Genomic DNA, 16,994 nt, shown 5'->3' with positions numbered 1-16,994 from the left:
CCTTGCGGTCCTTTAGTGTGGAAGCTACTAGGTCTTGTGTGATCCTGATTGGTGCTCCTTGGTATCTGAATTGTCTCTTTTTGGCTTCTTGTAGAATTTTCTCCTTAGCTTGAAAGCTCTATAATTTGGCAATTACATTCCTGGGAGTTGTCTTTTGGGGATTTAGTATAGAGGGTGTTCTATGAACTCTTTCAATGTCTATTTTGCCCTCTTGTTCAAGAACACCAGGATAGTTGTTTTGGATGATTTCTTTTAGTATGATGTCAAGATTTCTGGTTATTTTTGGCTTTTCAGGTAGACCAAATATTCTCAAATCGTCTCTCCTCCCTCTGTTTTCCTGATCTGTCACCTTGCCAGTGAGATATTTTATGTTTTATTTTGTCAGTCTTTTGACTTTGCTTTATTAATTCTTGCTGTTTTGCAAGATCAATGATTTCCAGTTGCTCAATTCTGCTCCTTAAGTATTGGTTTTCTGCTTTAACCTTTTGATTTTCAGCTATAATTTTTTGGTTTTGTGCTATAATTTTTAAATTTTCTTTTTGAACCATTTCCCACTTGTCTTGCCAGAAGACTTCCATCTTTTTGATGATCTCCAATTTAAATTCTTCCAGAGCTTATGGATGATTTCCAATTTTTAAGAAGGTTTTGTTTTTGTTTGAATTTCTTCCTGTGTATCCTCTGTAGCCTGGGTTTTTCCTCCGTAAAAATTTTTGGGTCACTGCCTTTTTTTTTGCTTTTTTTGGAAAGCATTTGAAGCTCCTGTATGCAATTAGCCATCACTGTGGAAGATTTACCTTCCCTTTTTAGTCAGAAATATGAGTGAACTGGGCAGGTTCTCTGTGTATGGAGTTAAGGAGCAAGGGTTTTGCCTGAGGCAAGCTCTCGAATCTCTGCAGCTGTGCTATCTTCCCTGGGGGCACCCATGGTCTGTTCTCCCTGCCCATCGGGGTTTTGAGTGTAACTGCTCTCAGGGGTAGGTCCTTGGTGGTCTTAGTCAGCTCCCAAGACCTAGAAGTGCCCCTTGCTCACTCCAGAGGTGCCCCATGCTCACTCACTGATTCTGGCATGTGCTGGTTCTGACTCTGGCTCTGTAGGTGGGGTGGGGGAGGGTAGATCAGCTCACTTTTGAGTGGGAGCTTTTTCACCCCGTTATAGTGTGGAAATGCCCAAATCCCATGTACCTTTAATGCTGTGCCCTACTGTAGAGTCCCTTCGCTTTTATGAAAAAAAATTTTTGGGTCTTTTGAAGTAGTCTATATTGGTGGGTCTGAGGAGAGGAAGCATCCCACTTCTAGACTGCTGCCATGCTTACCCGGAAGTGTCTGTCCTGATAACACACAGATAGAAACTTCTTTGCACCTTTTACTCTCTACTCTGTTTTCTTCCCTCTTGGGAAAAATAGGAAAAAAATTAATCCCTCTTTCACATGAAATTATTTCATATTCTTGAACAAATTGATCATGTTCCACTCCTGAATGCTCTCTTTGCTGAATTTAACTTTCCAAGCTCTTTCAACTGATATTCATATGATATGAGAAAAGATGTCCTGCCACCTGGCAGTCTTCTAATCAACCTTCTCCAGCTTAAATACTAAATGTTAGTTATCAATACCCTTCTTAAGCTGAGATTGACAAAACTGAACTCAAGTCTTCAAATATGGAATTATCTCTTTCTTATTCAAATATTTTGTGCCTCAATTAATTCTCTCCAAGGTCCCTTCAGCTTTTATGTCTATCACATCACATTTCTCTGTCTTATTGAATTCATTGACCACTTGCACAAATGCAGATGTGTTTTGAACTTCTGTAATCTCACTTCTCTGTCTTTGAAACATCTTAACCTTGATGTCCAGTAGATATCTTAAACCGTAACATATTCCAAATAGAACTCATTATTTCCCCTCTAAGCACTCCCTAATGCTTTAAGAGGGTAAAATCATCCTCCAAGTCATTTAGGCTCACAACCTAGGAGTTATCCTTGATCCTTTCTATCACTCATGACCTATATTCCAAATATTCTAAAGGCCTATGAGTTCACCTTTGTAACATCTCTTCAATATACCCACTTCTCTTCTCTAACATTGCTGCCAAGACTATTACAATCTTACACGTGAACTATTGTATTAGCCTGCTGGTGGGTTTGCCTGTGTCAAGTCTCTCTCTCTCTCTCTCTACTATAGTCTACTCTATGTCAAGCAATAAAATTAATTTCCCAAAGCACCAATATAAACATGCTATTCCATCCACTCAACAAACAAATTGTCTCCAGTATCAAATATAAAATCCCATGTTTGGCATTAAAATCCCTTAATAATTTATCTCCTTCTTATTTATCCCGTCTTTTCACATCTTTACTCCCTACCACATACTCTTTAATCCAACAACATTTGCCACTTTGATGTTCTTCTAAGAAGAAACTCTAAGTTCTAGGCATTTTCTTTGTTCTTCATACCTGAAATTATCTCTATCTATACTTACTAGATTCCCTGACTTTGTATGTTTCAGCTAAAATTCTATCTTCTTTAGGAACTTTTTTTCCAAATCCTCTTCAGTCTGGTTTCTTGTTTTTGCTAGTTCTGAATGATATTCTCCAGTTTACTATGTGTACAAATTATTTTTACATATTATTTTCTTTTTATCTCCACCAATTGATTATATGTTTGGGGTGCAGAATGTATTTTGTCTCCTTTTGTATCCCCAGAATTTTGCACATAGTAAATAATAAATATTCATTGATTGATTGTCTCACTACACTTTTTGCCTTCTTTTTAGGGAAGGTGGACCAAATATATGACTTTAAATATATTGCTGTTGAATTTTGTCTTCTTCAATAATTCATTGTAATGTTCTAATCTGTCAAGGTCTTTCTAAATCCCTCCTTTAGCATCATTTTGAGGATATTCTACATAAAGAACAAAAATTCTACAGAAACATGGAAAATCTTCTATGGACACAATAAAATAAAAGTAAAAAATTAAAAGTTAATTGTTCATTTAATGTAATCAACTAGTTCAGAAGATTGTTTCTGAGGAGATGAGAAATCCCAAGTGATATTGTAGCATACCAGGCATATTAGCATCTTGGAAGTATGATTGATGTGTTGATATTATATCCTATGTATTCATTTACCAGACTCATGGTCAGATCACTTAATGATCATTGTACGGAAAGCAACAGTCCAAAGGACAAGTGAATTCCTGGGCAGGGCATTGATGGCCACAGTGTTCTAGCTCACGCTTTGTCAGACCACATTCCTTTCCAAAGAGCATGTTGGATTAATCTCCTCCTCTTTGATTTCGTGATTGTCAAATCAACCAATGTCAAAACCTGTCATGTCATATATTCATTAATCCCCTCCCACTTCACATTCCTAAAATCTCCAATAAAAGTTGGGGAACATGTGTGAGCCTCTCTCTTACATCTTTTGCCTTGCCTCCCTTGCCCTTGCTCTCCCTCTTGCCTCTTACATCTCTTGATCTTGTTCTTGACTATATTGCTCCTCATGACTGATTGATTCACACAATGCAGTTGCCCCACATATCTCCCAATAATTTTTTGGTAATCTGGCCCATGGGAGATATCCCTGAGTCTCGGCTCCCCACATGTTCTCTTGTTTCTCATACTTATAATTTCTCCACTTATTATCTTCTTCTAGAGAGGTATTAACAGAGCTTGCGACTCTCCACGTGTTTTAACTTGTTGTCTCTGAATCTTTATTCCTGTGTCTCTCCCTCTAACTGCATTATCTATTCATCCATATTCCTCTAGCCTCCATTCTCCTTCTCAGGTCATCACCCACGAGTAAATTATATAGGAACTGCAGGTGGTTCCTATAGACATTGGTTTTGATTTCTATAATTCTATCATATTGGTAAGCTCCCTCTTGAGGAAATTTTCTACTAATGCAGAAGAAAAACTGCCACATTAATTTGGAAATATGTGTCATCCATTCTACATTACTACAAACACCTCTCTGGATTATAGACAGAAGGCAATCAGATCAGTAAATGGCTGGCAGGAATATTTCAGGATCACAGGAACCACACACAGAAGTACACAGGGAAAAAACACAAGCAGGATATGAGGAGAACAAAATCCAGAAGCTGTGAACTCTCTCACTGTTCCCAAAGTTCTCCCCAGGGTTTTCAGGTTTTTCCCCAGAACTCACTCTCTCTCTCTCTCTCTCTCTCTCTCTCTCTCTCTCTCTCTCTCTCTCTCTCTCTCTCTCTCTCTCTTTCTCTCAGAATTCTGAGAGAGCCAGAAGATTCTTTCCCTTCAACTTTAGCCAAGATCTTATGTTTTCACCCTGTACCTCCTTGCATTTTCCTTTATCTTTCATTTCCATTCTCTCAACTCTAACGTGACATATACCCTGAAATTCATGTATAATTTTACTAAATATTAGCTGTTTATCCTAGTAAAGGAAAGAATTAAGAAAGACAAAACAATGACCCAAGATCTGAATGGATATCATGTAATAGAATGAATGTATTGTGTTTATCTTTCCCAGGAGATATAACTAAGAAAAATGACTAAAAATGTAAATGAACCTTTGGTTGACTATACTAGTATGTCATAGTCCCTGGTATTGCAAATTCTGAGTCGGGTGGATCATATTTTTGGACTTCCTTATTACAATAGGGCTGAACTATTGGGTGTCTGAGCTAATTCTAACAAAAATATGGCGAGGATCACCAGGCTACCTAATGCCAAGTAGCCTAGATCAGAGCAACAGAGTAGGTTAAAGCTTCCATCATAATGAATATTGGGATCATGCCTACAGATATCATTGTGTGTCTACCCCTAGTCATACACAAAGATAATTTCACAAATGAAATTAATAATAAAAAGAGAATCTAATTTTGTTCTTATAAAGTTGGAGCACTAGCTTGTATAACCCATTCCATAGAGGCTAAGGATAATCTTATTGTATTTTAAATGGGAACAGAATCATAGAATGAGTCAATTTAGCTGCCAAATGGAAACAAGAAATTGTCAAAATGAGAGTGATTATGTGAGGGCCAGAAAGGACTAAGAGAACTTCTTTCCTGAGATACTGAGTAATATAACTATCATGAGAAACTCTAAAAAGCATTTTGAAGGAACTAAGTTTACATCTGCCTGGGAAGATATCCTGAGGAGAATGTTTGAGAGACTTTGATATTTGGAGAGTTGACTAATAATAAGAGTGTTTTATCCCATAAATGTGAAAAAACTTAAGAGATTCCCTTAAAAGTTAAGATGATTTTATCTAGAATCTTTATCACCAGAGATATTTTATTGAAATATTGCTTAGTATAATTTGTTACATTCAATAAATTGCATGGTCAAAAGAATTTGTGCTTGTCTAAGCTTATGATCCCAGAATTTGATGACAGATATCTTTAAAAGTTTATAGGGAGCTTTGTACTGAAGGCAAAGTCAAGATGGCAGCTTAGAAGCAGCAAAAATTGATTCCTCTGTGAAAACCCTTCCACATTAATAAAAAAACAACAACAAAGTACTTCAAGGGGGAAAGAAAACCAAATCCAACAACAAGACAGAGCTGCAGAACACTCCTGCTCAATTCAACTCAAAAGGTACACAGAGAAGGTTGAATTCTGGGGTTTAAGGAAAAGAAAGAAGAAAGGTCCCAGTGCCCCTCCTCCACCTACTGTGCTGAAACTCAGGTGGTCTGTGGGATGTTAGGGCAAAAGCTTCAACTGGGACAGAGTACTTTGCTACTACAACTACTCAAAGCTCAGGGCTCTGACCACAGTTGGCAAGGAGGCAGCTGGAGGGGAGAAGCAGAAAAAAGGGCAGGCTGATTACAGCCTTTAGCCACCATATCTTCATCTTTAGCCTCTGCCTCTGCCTTGGGCACATTCAGTTCTGCAGATCAGCTCAAATGTCTTAATCTGGTTTATCAATAGTGCAGAGAAGAATCCTCTAGAGGGCAGAAAAGCCCAAACCTGTGGGAGGACTCTGGAGAACTGTGATCCCAGGGTGAAGGCTGCAACTGCAATGGAGTACCTTGATACCACCATGGGAAGCTCAGGGATCTTACTGGACAGCTGGCAGGTAGGCAGCTGGCAGAAAAGAGCAGAGAGAAGGACAGAGGGTAACTACCTTCAGCCTCAAAACTTTCATTTTCACCTTCAGCCACTGCTGGCAGCTGGGGAAAATTTGGCCTCATGGCACATAAATACAACAGGTAAACTCTATCAGCCTAATCCAGTTAATCAGCTGAGCAGAGAAGAAGCCTTTTCAGGGCAGAAAAGCTCAAACTTACATATTCAGCAAATAAACAGAGAAGCAAGACAATAAGTAGGGGGAGAGAAAGGAAAAATATGAGTAAACAACAGGAAAAAGAAAAAAAGAAATTACAATGGACAGCTTTGATTCAGGTGATAAACAAAGAACAAATGGAACATAGAAGGACCGAGGAACACCAAGCAAAAACTCAAGAACTACAGCAAATTGGATTCCGATTCTCGAAGAACTCAAAACACAATTCAAAAAACAATCCAGAAAGGTTGAAGAAAATTGAGAATAGAATATAAAGAGCAAAATAGGTCATCTAGAAATAGAGGCACATGAATCAAAACAAGAAAAGAGTTTTTTAAAAAGCCAGACTTGACCAGCTCGAAAACAAGGCAAAGTAAAAGATAAAAATAATGACCCAAGTTCAAATTATTCATATTCCTATGTGAAAAGATGATATTAACAACTCATAAAATTGTTATTATCATCAGAGTAGCTAGAAGATGTATATATACTTAGAGGGTAACATATATAGGATGATATATTAAAAATATTTTTAAAACTAGGGACAAAAAGGATAATACTAAGAGAAATGGAAAAAGATAAAATGAGGTAAATATATATTTTATAAAGAAGGGCATGGGGAGGGAGAGAAGAACAATATAATGGAAGGTAGGAAGAGGTTGGGGACAAGGAATACTTAAATCTTACAGTTATTGGAATTGATTCAGAGAGGGAAGAAGAGTCAGATCCATTGGGTCAGAAAAAACTAAGGTATCACAAATAATTTATAAGGAAATATAATAAACCTCTAATTGCTTTAGAAATCAAAATAAGAATTTATGAGGAAATTGTTAGCAAGTAAATAAGTTTTGAGGATTGGCCATTGGATTCATTGTCAAACATTTTATAATATATATATTCTATATGTATATGAATATATATATACAATTATATATGAATATATAATTATTTTTTTGGAAACCCTTACCTTCCGTCTTGGAGTCAATACTGTGTATTGGCTCCAAGGCAGAAGAGTGGTAAGGGCTAGGCAATGGGGGTCAAGTGACTTGCCCAGGGTCACACAGCTGGGGAGTGTCTGAGGTCAGATTTGAACCTAGGACCTCCTGTCTCTAGACCTGGCTCTCAATCCACTGTCACCCAGCTTCCCACCATAAATATATAATTATAAGTATACAACATTTTATACTTTAAGCACCCCAACTTAGGCTAGAGAAAAATAGTTTTTCAACATTGTTATATGCCAATAATGGAATGCAAGGGCTTTGGATGTGTTAAGATACCTTAGACTTGTTGTGTTAGAATATTGACTGGAAAAACACTAGCAAAATTGTTGCAGGAGGGCTGCCTGTTGAGACACATGTATGACTCCTAGGTGGTACCTGAGATCATTGCCAACTCTAATACTGTAAAAGAAAAAGCAATTATGATCTTCACATGTAAGCTGACATATTGTAAAGTAACAACACAATATTAAAGAAAAGTATAATCATAGGATATGAGAATTTGAACAGACTTCTTTATCTATCTTGTCCCATTCATACTCAAAATACATCCTCAGTACATTCAACTAAAAAGTGACTCTCCATTCAATATTACCTGCCAAGAATGAAATGCTAAATATTCTTTATCTTCTATTGATCTTTTCTCTGACATTCCCAAAAAAATTTCATGGAGAGCCCAAGCAACAGCATAGATATTATTGTAGATAGTGTAACTCAAACCAGACATGGTCATATCAAAAGAGCACAGAGGCAAAGTCTCCAAGGAAGCATTTGGCGAACATATATCTTGCTCTTGGTTTTCTAGTTGATCTGAGCATTTAAAAACCGAGAGCCAGAATCCTCTAAGTAAAATGTCATCTGGGTATTTCAAAGGTGTTACTGTCTTAAGAAAAGTCTTGAACCCAGGAATTTCATTTGTCAAGTATGAAAAAGTGAGAGCCCCATGGAAAGTATAACCTTCACTATAGAGGGGCCTCATAGTAATGTCCCAGTGAGATGTGGCAATCCACAACTTCCGTGTCATGAAAAAAGGAACTTGTGAGTATCTCAGAATCATTAATGAATCTGTGTCACCATGGATGACAATCACCTTAGTTGATGATGTCATGATCCTGGGCATGAAATTCTCATGTGATTCCATATGTCGTCTCTCACTGACTGGGATCTTCTCAATGAAGGACACACAAACACCATTCTTTATCATTTCCCCTCTCATTTTCCAGAGGAATTCCTCACCTCTCATATTATCTGAGGCAACCAGACCTATCCAGTTCCATTTAAAATATACCATCAAATGGACAATACCTTGGTGAAGGGAAGAGTCTTTGGGTGACATCTGATAAAGGAAAGGAAACTGGATCTTGTCATATAGAATGGAATCAAATGGGCCATAGCTGATCTGGATAAGAAAGAAACTTAAATCAGTTTGACTCATGGCAAAGGTGAGAGAGTAGCATGATATAGTGTAGTAGATAGAGTGCCAGTTCTAGAATCAGGAAAACATCTTCCCAAGTTCAAATCTATTCTCAGATACGTAATAGCTGTGTGACTCTGGAGAAGTCACTTAACCTTGGTAAAACTCAGTTTTCTTATCTGTCACATGGGCTGGAGAAGGAAATTATTGCTTTTGAAGGAAATTTGGGTTGGATTTAGATTTCTTTGTGTAACAAGTTCACCTATTTTTATGGAATAGAGTGTAAGGAATTTGCAAGACTGAATTTTAAGATCATTCTCATTGCCCACAGGAACAGAATGACTAATTGGATAATTTGGGAATTGATGTCAGGTAATTTCCTCCAAGTAATTTTTAAATAATAACACATCAAATTTCAGATTGATAGAATCAACAAGAGGTCAGATTAAGACATTTTTCCAGCCTAAAAAAATCCCCCAAGGGTTCAAGAGAAATTTGTGGTACAAGCATGGGGACTGACCTGGAGCTCATGTGGATACAATTCTTGTGGTGGGGTTTGGTGTTGGCAATAGCAATAGCAGGAGATATATGAACTCTCAAGTCAGAGAGAGTAAGGAGATAAGAAAACTGTTCAGAAGATTAAACGAGACCCATGTGCTAGCCCTGCATGCAGGACCAGACACTGTTGAGCAATACCATTGCTTATACCCACTTCTGGGTCACAGGTAAAAGGAGAGAGGAGTGCTTTTGGTCACAAGGGAGCAGGGATCTGGAAGAAAAGTATTGCCTCTAATCTCAGGGAAATAAGGGCAGTGGGGACAACAGATTTTGGTTCATCAAGGGATCAGAAACCCATTCATTGCTGCACATTCCTTCCCAGATCACACCTTTTCGGAAACACCAAAAACTTTGAAACTCATGAAACTACTTCTAAAAACAGCAATGCAAAAAAATCTGAAACTTGAGATAGCGTCCATTCCTTCAGGGGACAGATCTCAACTTTAACATCATATCCAGAATCAAGAAATAGGCAAGAAAAAAGAGCAAAGAACAACAAAAAAGAATCTGACCATAAAATCTACTTTAGTCATAGGGAAGATCAAAGAAAAACTCATAAGAACACAATGAAGTCAAAATATATATGAGCAAAGTCTGAAATGAAAAAACCTGTCAATTGGACAGAAGTTTGGAAAAGCTAAAAAATATTTTCAAAACCTGATTAACAGTGGTAGGTGAAAAATTAGGTAAAGAAATGAGAGTGAGAGAGAAGAAATTATGAAAATAAAATTAACAGTTTGGTAAAGGAGCCACAGAAAATACTTAAGAAATAAACATTTAAAAAAAAAAGAATTGGACAAACAGAAAATGCCATACAAAAGGTGCTTGAAGAATATAATTCCTTAAAAAATTGAAGTGGGTAAATGGAAGCTAATGATTTCATAATACATCAAAAAATAAGAAAATAAAGCCAACAGAATGAAAAAAAATAGAGATCAACATGGAATATCTCATCAGAAAAAGAACTGATCTGGAAAATATATCTAAGAGATAAAATTAAAAGAATAATGGACTTCCTGAATGCAATGATCAAAGAAAGAACCTGGACAATATATTTCAAGAAATTATTAATTAATATTTCCCTGATAAGAATTTTGAGCTTATGATTTTAAAATATAAATGTTAAAAAGAATTTTGAATATGACAAGGTAATATTTAAGGAAATGAATGAAATATAATTTAAAAAGAAATATAGATAGTTACATTGTTTGCTAAAAGTGTAGATAATTGTCCAATCCTTTTTACTGCTCTCAGACATATGGAGAACATTGGAAATTGATTATATGACAATATCATGTCAGACTTTCATTGCTATACTTAACATAACTCCAATCTAGAAATATATCTTACTAATTATATTAAAGCACAACTGAAATATAATACCTATTCACTAAGAGACAACAGAAATTCTGACCACTTTGAATTCTGACAATCCTGGCATCAACCTTCAATCAAAGACTTGTCTCATAAATAAAAAGAATGTTCATTAATCCTATTTTAAGATTGATGCTGGGTCTTGCTAACAATTACCATTGCTTTCTGCTTTCAAAGGAAAAAGGACACTTTGAAGGAGTCCATCTATTTCTGGAAGCAGACACATATATCCTCATCTGTGATACTGTATTGCATCAGGATCAAGTAAAAAGAACTCAAGAATGTACATACCAGACTGATTCTTGCCTATCCCTGTTCTTATGCTACTATATTATCTGGCAAAAAAAAATTAAGATGAATTGTGTTACAGGGATGCCTTGTCTATGACATCTCTCTCTAGTTTCCAAATCCCAAGACAAAGTTAATTCTTATATCATTTGAGGTTGAAGTTTGTTTGTTTTTTAACTCGCCGCCAAGTATATGGCCAGAACTATCTGTAATTAGTTTTAGTAACATCATAAAACTCCCCATAGTATAATAGTGAGATTAGGGGAATAGAGGTTATCTTTAAGGTAAAGGGTTGAGCACTTGCTAAGGACTTTATGGATAGAATCCTGAAGGCAGGAAGGGAGTTTGTTCAACTAAATCTGGGCTTTTCCCCTTGGACCTGTTTGAGGAAGGAAGCACTTTGTTGGTGATCTGCTATTCCCCTGTGGATTTGGCTTGGAAAACCTATTTCCTTGGAGGTGATTGAAGATTCCTGGCTCCTAAAGACTACCCAAGAAGAATATCTTGTTGGCAACATCTGGATTGGTTCCTGAGACCTGATTCTTGAACTTTGAGAAACTTCCCTCTCTGGGTTGTTTCCCAGAGAGGGCTTGGCTCTGTCTCAGAGACAACCTCTTAATCTAAATCATCTGAGTGTTATTTAGAATAGCTTATGTAGTTAAGGTTTGGAGAAACTGAGATAGATCAGGGAGGGTGATAGGAGCAGAAAGCAAAAGAAGAAATTCCTTTGCAGGAATTGTAGTTGGTGGGATAAGAGAGATTTACGATAAGAGAGATTTATAGAGACAGGGATTCTCAGTTATCCAATAACCCAATTCCCAATAACTTCTCAAGAAAATCTACAATATAGACATTGAAATTTTATTTATTTTACGTCGTTGGATGATTTTTTGCTCACTGGTTGAATGGGGAAAGACAATCAACTTCTCTTACATTAAGGGGTATAAGGTACTGAATACAGCCCTTTTGGTACCTGTAGGACATCCCTTACCACAATACTTTTTATGATAGAAACACGTCCCAAACCTCCAAATACAAAATTGTTATCTTTGGAGCAATTGGTGAAAAAGAATATTGAATGAAGCTATGAAACCTTTGAAATAAGGAGGGTGGATATAAATGAAATAAGGTCCTCTGTCTTTGCTCTGAGTAATTTGATACTAATAGCTGGCCTCCATTTCACTTAAATCAAAGACATATCTTCCTTTATCCCTGTTCCATAAAACCAAGCCTACTTCTGTTTTTTGGTTTTGAACTAACAAAACTGCCATTTATATGACTGATCAGCAATGCCAAATTTAGTTAAGAAGCAAGGCTGGAATGCAGATTAGTTCACTTGTAAGAACAATCCTCATAAAAGACTTTTCCAGTCTTTAAAAAAGTAAGCAGAGAAGGGTGGATCAATGGAATATTAAAGGTAAATGACCTCAGCAATCTAGTGTTTGATAAACCCAAAGATCTGAGCTTCTGGGATTAGAACCCACTGTTTGACAAAAAACTGCCATGAAATTTGCAAAACTATGGCAAAAATTAGGTTTAGATCAATATCTCACAATCTATCGCAAGATAAAGTAAAAATGAGTATATGATTTATACATAAAGTTATATTATAAGTAAATTAGGGGAAAAGAATAGTTAACCTGTTGCATCTTTGGAGAAGAGAAGAATTAATGAACAAACAAGAAATAGAGAACATTACAAGGTGTAAAATGAATAATTTTAATTATATTAAATTAAAATATTTTTTGTGCAAACAAAACCAATGCAACCAAGATTAGAAAGATTAGAAAGGAAACAACAAACTGGGGAAAATTGCATAACAAGTTTCTCTGATAAAGATCTCTTTATTTAAATATGTATAAAACTAAGACAAATTTATAAGAATCCAACTCATTACCCAATTGATATAGTCAAAGTAGATGAGTAGGCAGTTTTCAGATGAAAAAATCAAAGCTATATATAATCGTATGAAAAAATGTTCTAAATCTTTCTTGATTAGAGAAATGCAAATTAAAACAACTCTGAGGTACCACCTCACACCTATAAGACAGGCCAATATGACAGCAAAGGAAAATGATAAATATAGGAAGGGATATGGCAAAATTGAGACAATAATGCAGTGCTGGTAGAGTTGTAAATTGATCCAATTCTTCTGGAGGGTGATTTGGAATTATGCCCAAATTGCTATAAAAGAATGCATCCCTTTTAATCTAACAATACCATTGCTAGGTCTATATTCCAAAGAGATAAAAAGTTTGGGCATAGACCTATTTGTACAAAGATATTTATAGCTGAGCTTTTTATATTGACAAACAATTAGAATGTCCTTCAATTGAGGAATGACTGAACAAATTGTGGTATATGATAGTGATATAACACTATTGCATTATAAGGAATGATGAACAGGATGATTTCAGAAAGAGCTGGAAAGACCTATATGAACTGGTGCAGAGTGAAATAATCAGAACATTATACACAGTAACTATAATATTGTGGAATGATGAAGTATGATGAAACTGTTACTAACAGCAATACAATGATCTAGGGCAATTTTGAGGGACTTATGAAAAAGAAAGTTATGCACCTTCTAAGAAAGTACTGTTGGAGTCAGAATGCAGATGAAGACATATGATTTATCACTTGTTATTTGGGGTTTTGGTTTTATAAGATTATTCACACAAAAATGAATAATATGGAAATATGTTTTTTGTGATAATACATGTGTAATCCAGACTGAATTGCTTGTTACCTCCAGGAGGAGGGAAAGGAAGAAGGGAGGGAGACAATATCAATCATATAACTTTCAAAAATTATTTGTACATTTTTTATTAAAGTAAAAATAATAATAAAGTTTTTTTTTAATAAAAAGCGAGGAGATTTCTGAAAGGAATGTCCTCCCCTATCTATATGTCTTTGGTATCCTTTAATTGTGAGCAAGGTCAGCAAATTACTTGCTTACTTACAAATTCATAAAGGTACTTAACATACCATCATAGAAATACTTATGATAGGTCCTCAAAACTTGCACTTTGTACAATATTGCTCAAGCTCAGCTTCACTTTTGTAAACAAGACTCTTCTCAGTACATCCAGAACTAACATTAAAGGACCAAATATTTTTGAAAAGTGAAATCCAGAATGAGATGTAATAGACTGATCAACAATACAACTGGAAGTCCTGCATGTAAGTTCTACTTCCTACTTTTGACCAGTGAATTATGTAATCTTTTGCAAATACTCAACTTCTCCAATTGTCCTAGAACTCATCTTTGTTATGGGCAAGTAAATATATTGATTTCCTGGAAGTTCCTTTCACTGGTGGGAATCTAAATAATTCCAATTCTATTCTTGACTTACAATCTTCATGATGGTTTAGGAGAAATTTACCTTCAAGAGGCTGCACTTTGCAGTGCTGAGAGGTTTTAACTGGTGTCATGAAGACTTAAGGCCCAATCCTGCCAAAGGAATTTATTAATTGCATGATCTTGGACAAGTCACTTAACTTTTCTCAGTCTTGGTATCCTTTTCTGTAAAATGGGACAAACAATAACACCTGGTTTATGTATTTTCTTTATGGCTCAAAAGATAGACAAATGTAAAATGCTTTTAAAACAAAAAATGATTATTAATGTTGCTTTTACATTATTACTGTCATTATAATTATAAAAATTTTCTTTGAATGGGGCATAGACTATATCAGGTTCATTAGCACTCACCTGTGGACACTTGTAGAGGTTGAAAAGAGTTGCCATCTGGACAGAGAGAGCAGATGTGGCTCCTCCAATAATAGCCACAGACTTATCTTGTTCCCTGCAACTATAGTTAGGGATGAGGTGACCCCCAAAGAGCCACTGCAGGGAGCTCTCCAAGGTCTTCTCATCACTGTGGTAGGTGTTGTAGAGATGGTATCCCAGGGAAATATTGGGCAATAGCTTGGAATCTCTGTTAATCTCCTCTATAGCAAACATCAGGGCTAAGGCCTGTTGATAATTTTTGTGCAGCCACCTGTGGGAACAATTGCCACAGAACATTAACAAAGCCTTCAAAAAGAACACTTTTTTTGGAAGGAAGAATTCTCCAATATTTTGAGTCAAAAATAAAGACTCTCAATAGTTGTTCAGCCCATTTCATTTATATTAAATGTAACAAAAACTGTATTATATATACCAAAGCAAACCTGAGGGCCGGAGAGCAGCTGATGTTTGTCACATATCACCCTGAGGCTGGTAGCCTAAACCTCCTCTTCTTTTCCTCCCCCTCCCCTCCATTTTGTACAAGTTGTTCCTACAAAATCACTAATGTATGCTTTCCTAGGCTGTTAACATTTTGATTTGTTATCTTATAGAACTCATCTTCTAGACTTGATGAGGTATACAGATTTCATTGTATCACTTTATCAGTCATTTACCTTTATTGTGTATGTGGAAGCTTGCTCAAAATCCCCTGCTTGTTTTACTCTCTCTATAAAGCAGAAGCTACTCTCAATAAACTTTGCTCTGACAGCTAACAGCTTCAGTGGCCCTTCTGATCCCTATCATGTTTTTGTCATTATCCTTACCATCTTTGTGGACCTTTGCCCATTCGTCAGGCTAGTCCTGACACCTTATTCTTATATGTTTCCCATGTCATGATGCCTGTGATGGTGAGGACTAATGGCCTTAAATTTTTATGTGAATCTCCCTGTCTGAGTCACTTCCTCATTCCACAGTTATATATATATATATATTGAGCATCCAGTATATACTAGATCCTGTAGAGGATCTGAATGCTCTTTGACTCCAGAAGCCTTATGTGAGACAGAAAATGGATACCCTAATATCTGTAATATACATTGGCAGGGGACATGTTAAAGGTGAATGGCCCTGAGATCTAAGAAATCTTAGCAGAGGGAGTAATAATCTTTTTGATAACATAAGAAAAAGCTTCAAGGATGGTATTATGGCCCATGAAAGGAGAGAATGATTTTGATATGTGGGTATTTGGGGAAGAGGCCATTTCAGGGGGAAGAAATGATACAAGCAAATTAACACAGTTGTGGGAATAGGAGGCATTGCACATTTGGGCTATTCATATCAAACTCATACCTTTTATGATATCTCCAACCAAAGTTAAGGTCTTAACTCTGTGGTGGGAACTTATGGCATGTGGACCAGACAGTGACACTCATAGACTCTAGAAAGTCAGAGGGATGTGGTGTTGAGCTGTTTTACTCACCCTCTCCACACATGACTGAGGATATCACCCACCCTTCTAAAAGGTTTTCCATCACTGCCCTAAATCATCCTTCCTTCCCTCCTCACACCTTTCCTATTCCTGTAAAGGGACTGAGAAGAGCAAAACTTAAAGAAATCACTTCAATGAATGTGAATTAGTACTAAGTCCTTAACCAGAAAGCTAATAGTAAATATTGAGTACCTCTATTAGTAGTGAAAATGTTTTAAAAATAAATATAACCTAGGAAGATTTCAACAGCAGTTACCACCTCTCAGACAATCTAGGTCTGTTTTGATGGAAGAGGTGAGCATGACAGGATCACATGAGAGCATCCACAGAATTTTCAAATCTCATGAGAAGTTACTTGCTAGTTTTGTAAGAATTTAAGACTGTGAGTCCATCATTTCCTCCTTTCATTTTCCATTGCATTAGAACCAAAGAGGACAAAAAGAGCCCCTACCTTGATCCAGAAATTCTGTTCTGAAGAAAAAATTCAAAACTGTAAACAGTTAAAAAGCATTTTATTTAAAATGCAATTTTTGATCAGAGTTTCACCAAGGAATGATAGACTTTCCCCACCCCTCTAAGCCAAACTATCAATACTGCCCCAGTAATGAATAATAATTAGAGAAAGGAGAATAAAAAGAAGCATACTAAAGTATTAAAAGGTTAACAAATAGTTACAGTGGTTTAATGATTTTGTCTTTTAGACTAAAATGGTGGCATAAATACTTCTTAGTAAATAGAGGAAAGAAAGGTATAAAGGGAAAAGGAAGACCAGAAGAATTGAAAAATGTCAAAACCTGAGCTAGATTTACAGAAGCATTTGGCTACAAGGAGGTACAAAATAAGAAATCATAATGTTTATCTGTGAAAAGTC

General features: G+C 36.2%; 1 protein-coding gene across 1 annotated transcript in view; it reads right to left on the bottom strand.

Annotated features, from left to right (window-relative positions):
- VN2R544 (vomeronasal 2 receptor 544) overlaps positions 1 to 16,994 on the bottom strand; it is a 45,083-nt gene that overhangs the window by 26,674 nt on the left and 1,415 nt on the right. Inside the window, exons 2-3 of the mRNA NM_001099559.1 lie at positions 14,617 to 14,905; positions 7,863 to 8,666 (exon numbers count right to left, since the gene is read on the bottom strand). Coding sequence (NP_001093029.1) covers positions 7,863 to 8,666; positions 14,617 to 14,868 — 1,056 coding nt within the window. The 5' untranslated portion in view covers positions 14,869 to 14,905. The remainder of the gene's footprint in view (positions 1 to 7,862; positions 8,667 to 14,616; positions 14,906 to 16,994) is intronic.

This window comes from Monodelphis domestica, chromosome 3, assembly GCF_027887165.1.
Source record: "Monodelphis domestica isolate mMonDom1 chromosome 3, mMonDom1.pri, whole genome shotgun sequence".
Lineage (NCBI taxonomy): Eukaryota > Metazoa > Chordata > Mammalia > Didelphimorphia > Didelphidae > Monodelphis > Monodelphis domestica.
The sequence above is the reverse complement of the archived record's forward strand: the minus strand, read 5'-3'. Positions and strand labels throughout refer to the sequence as shown.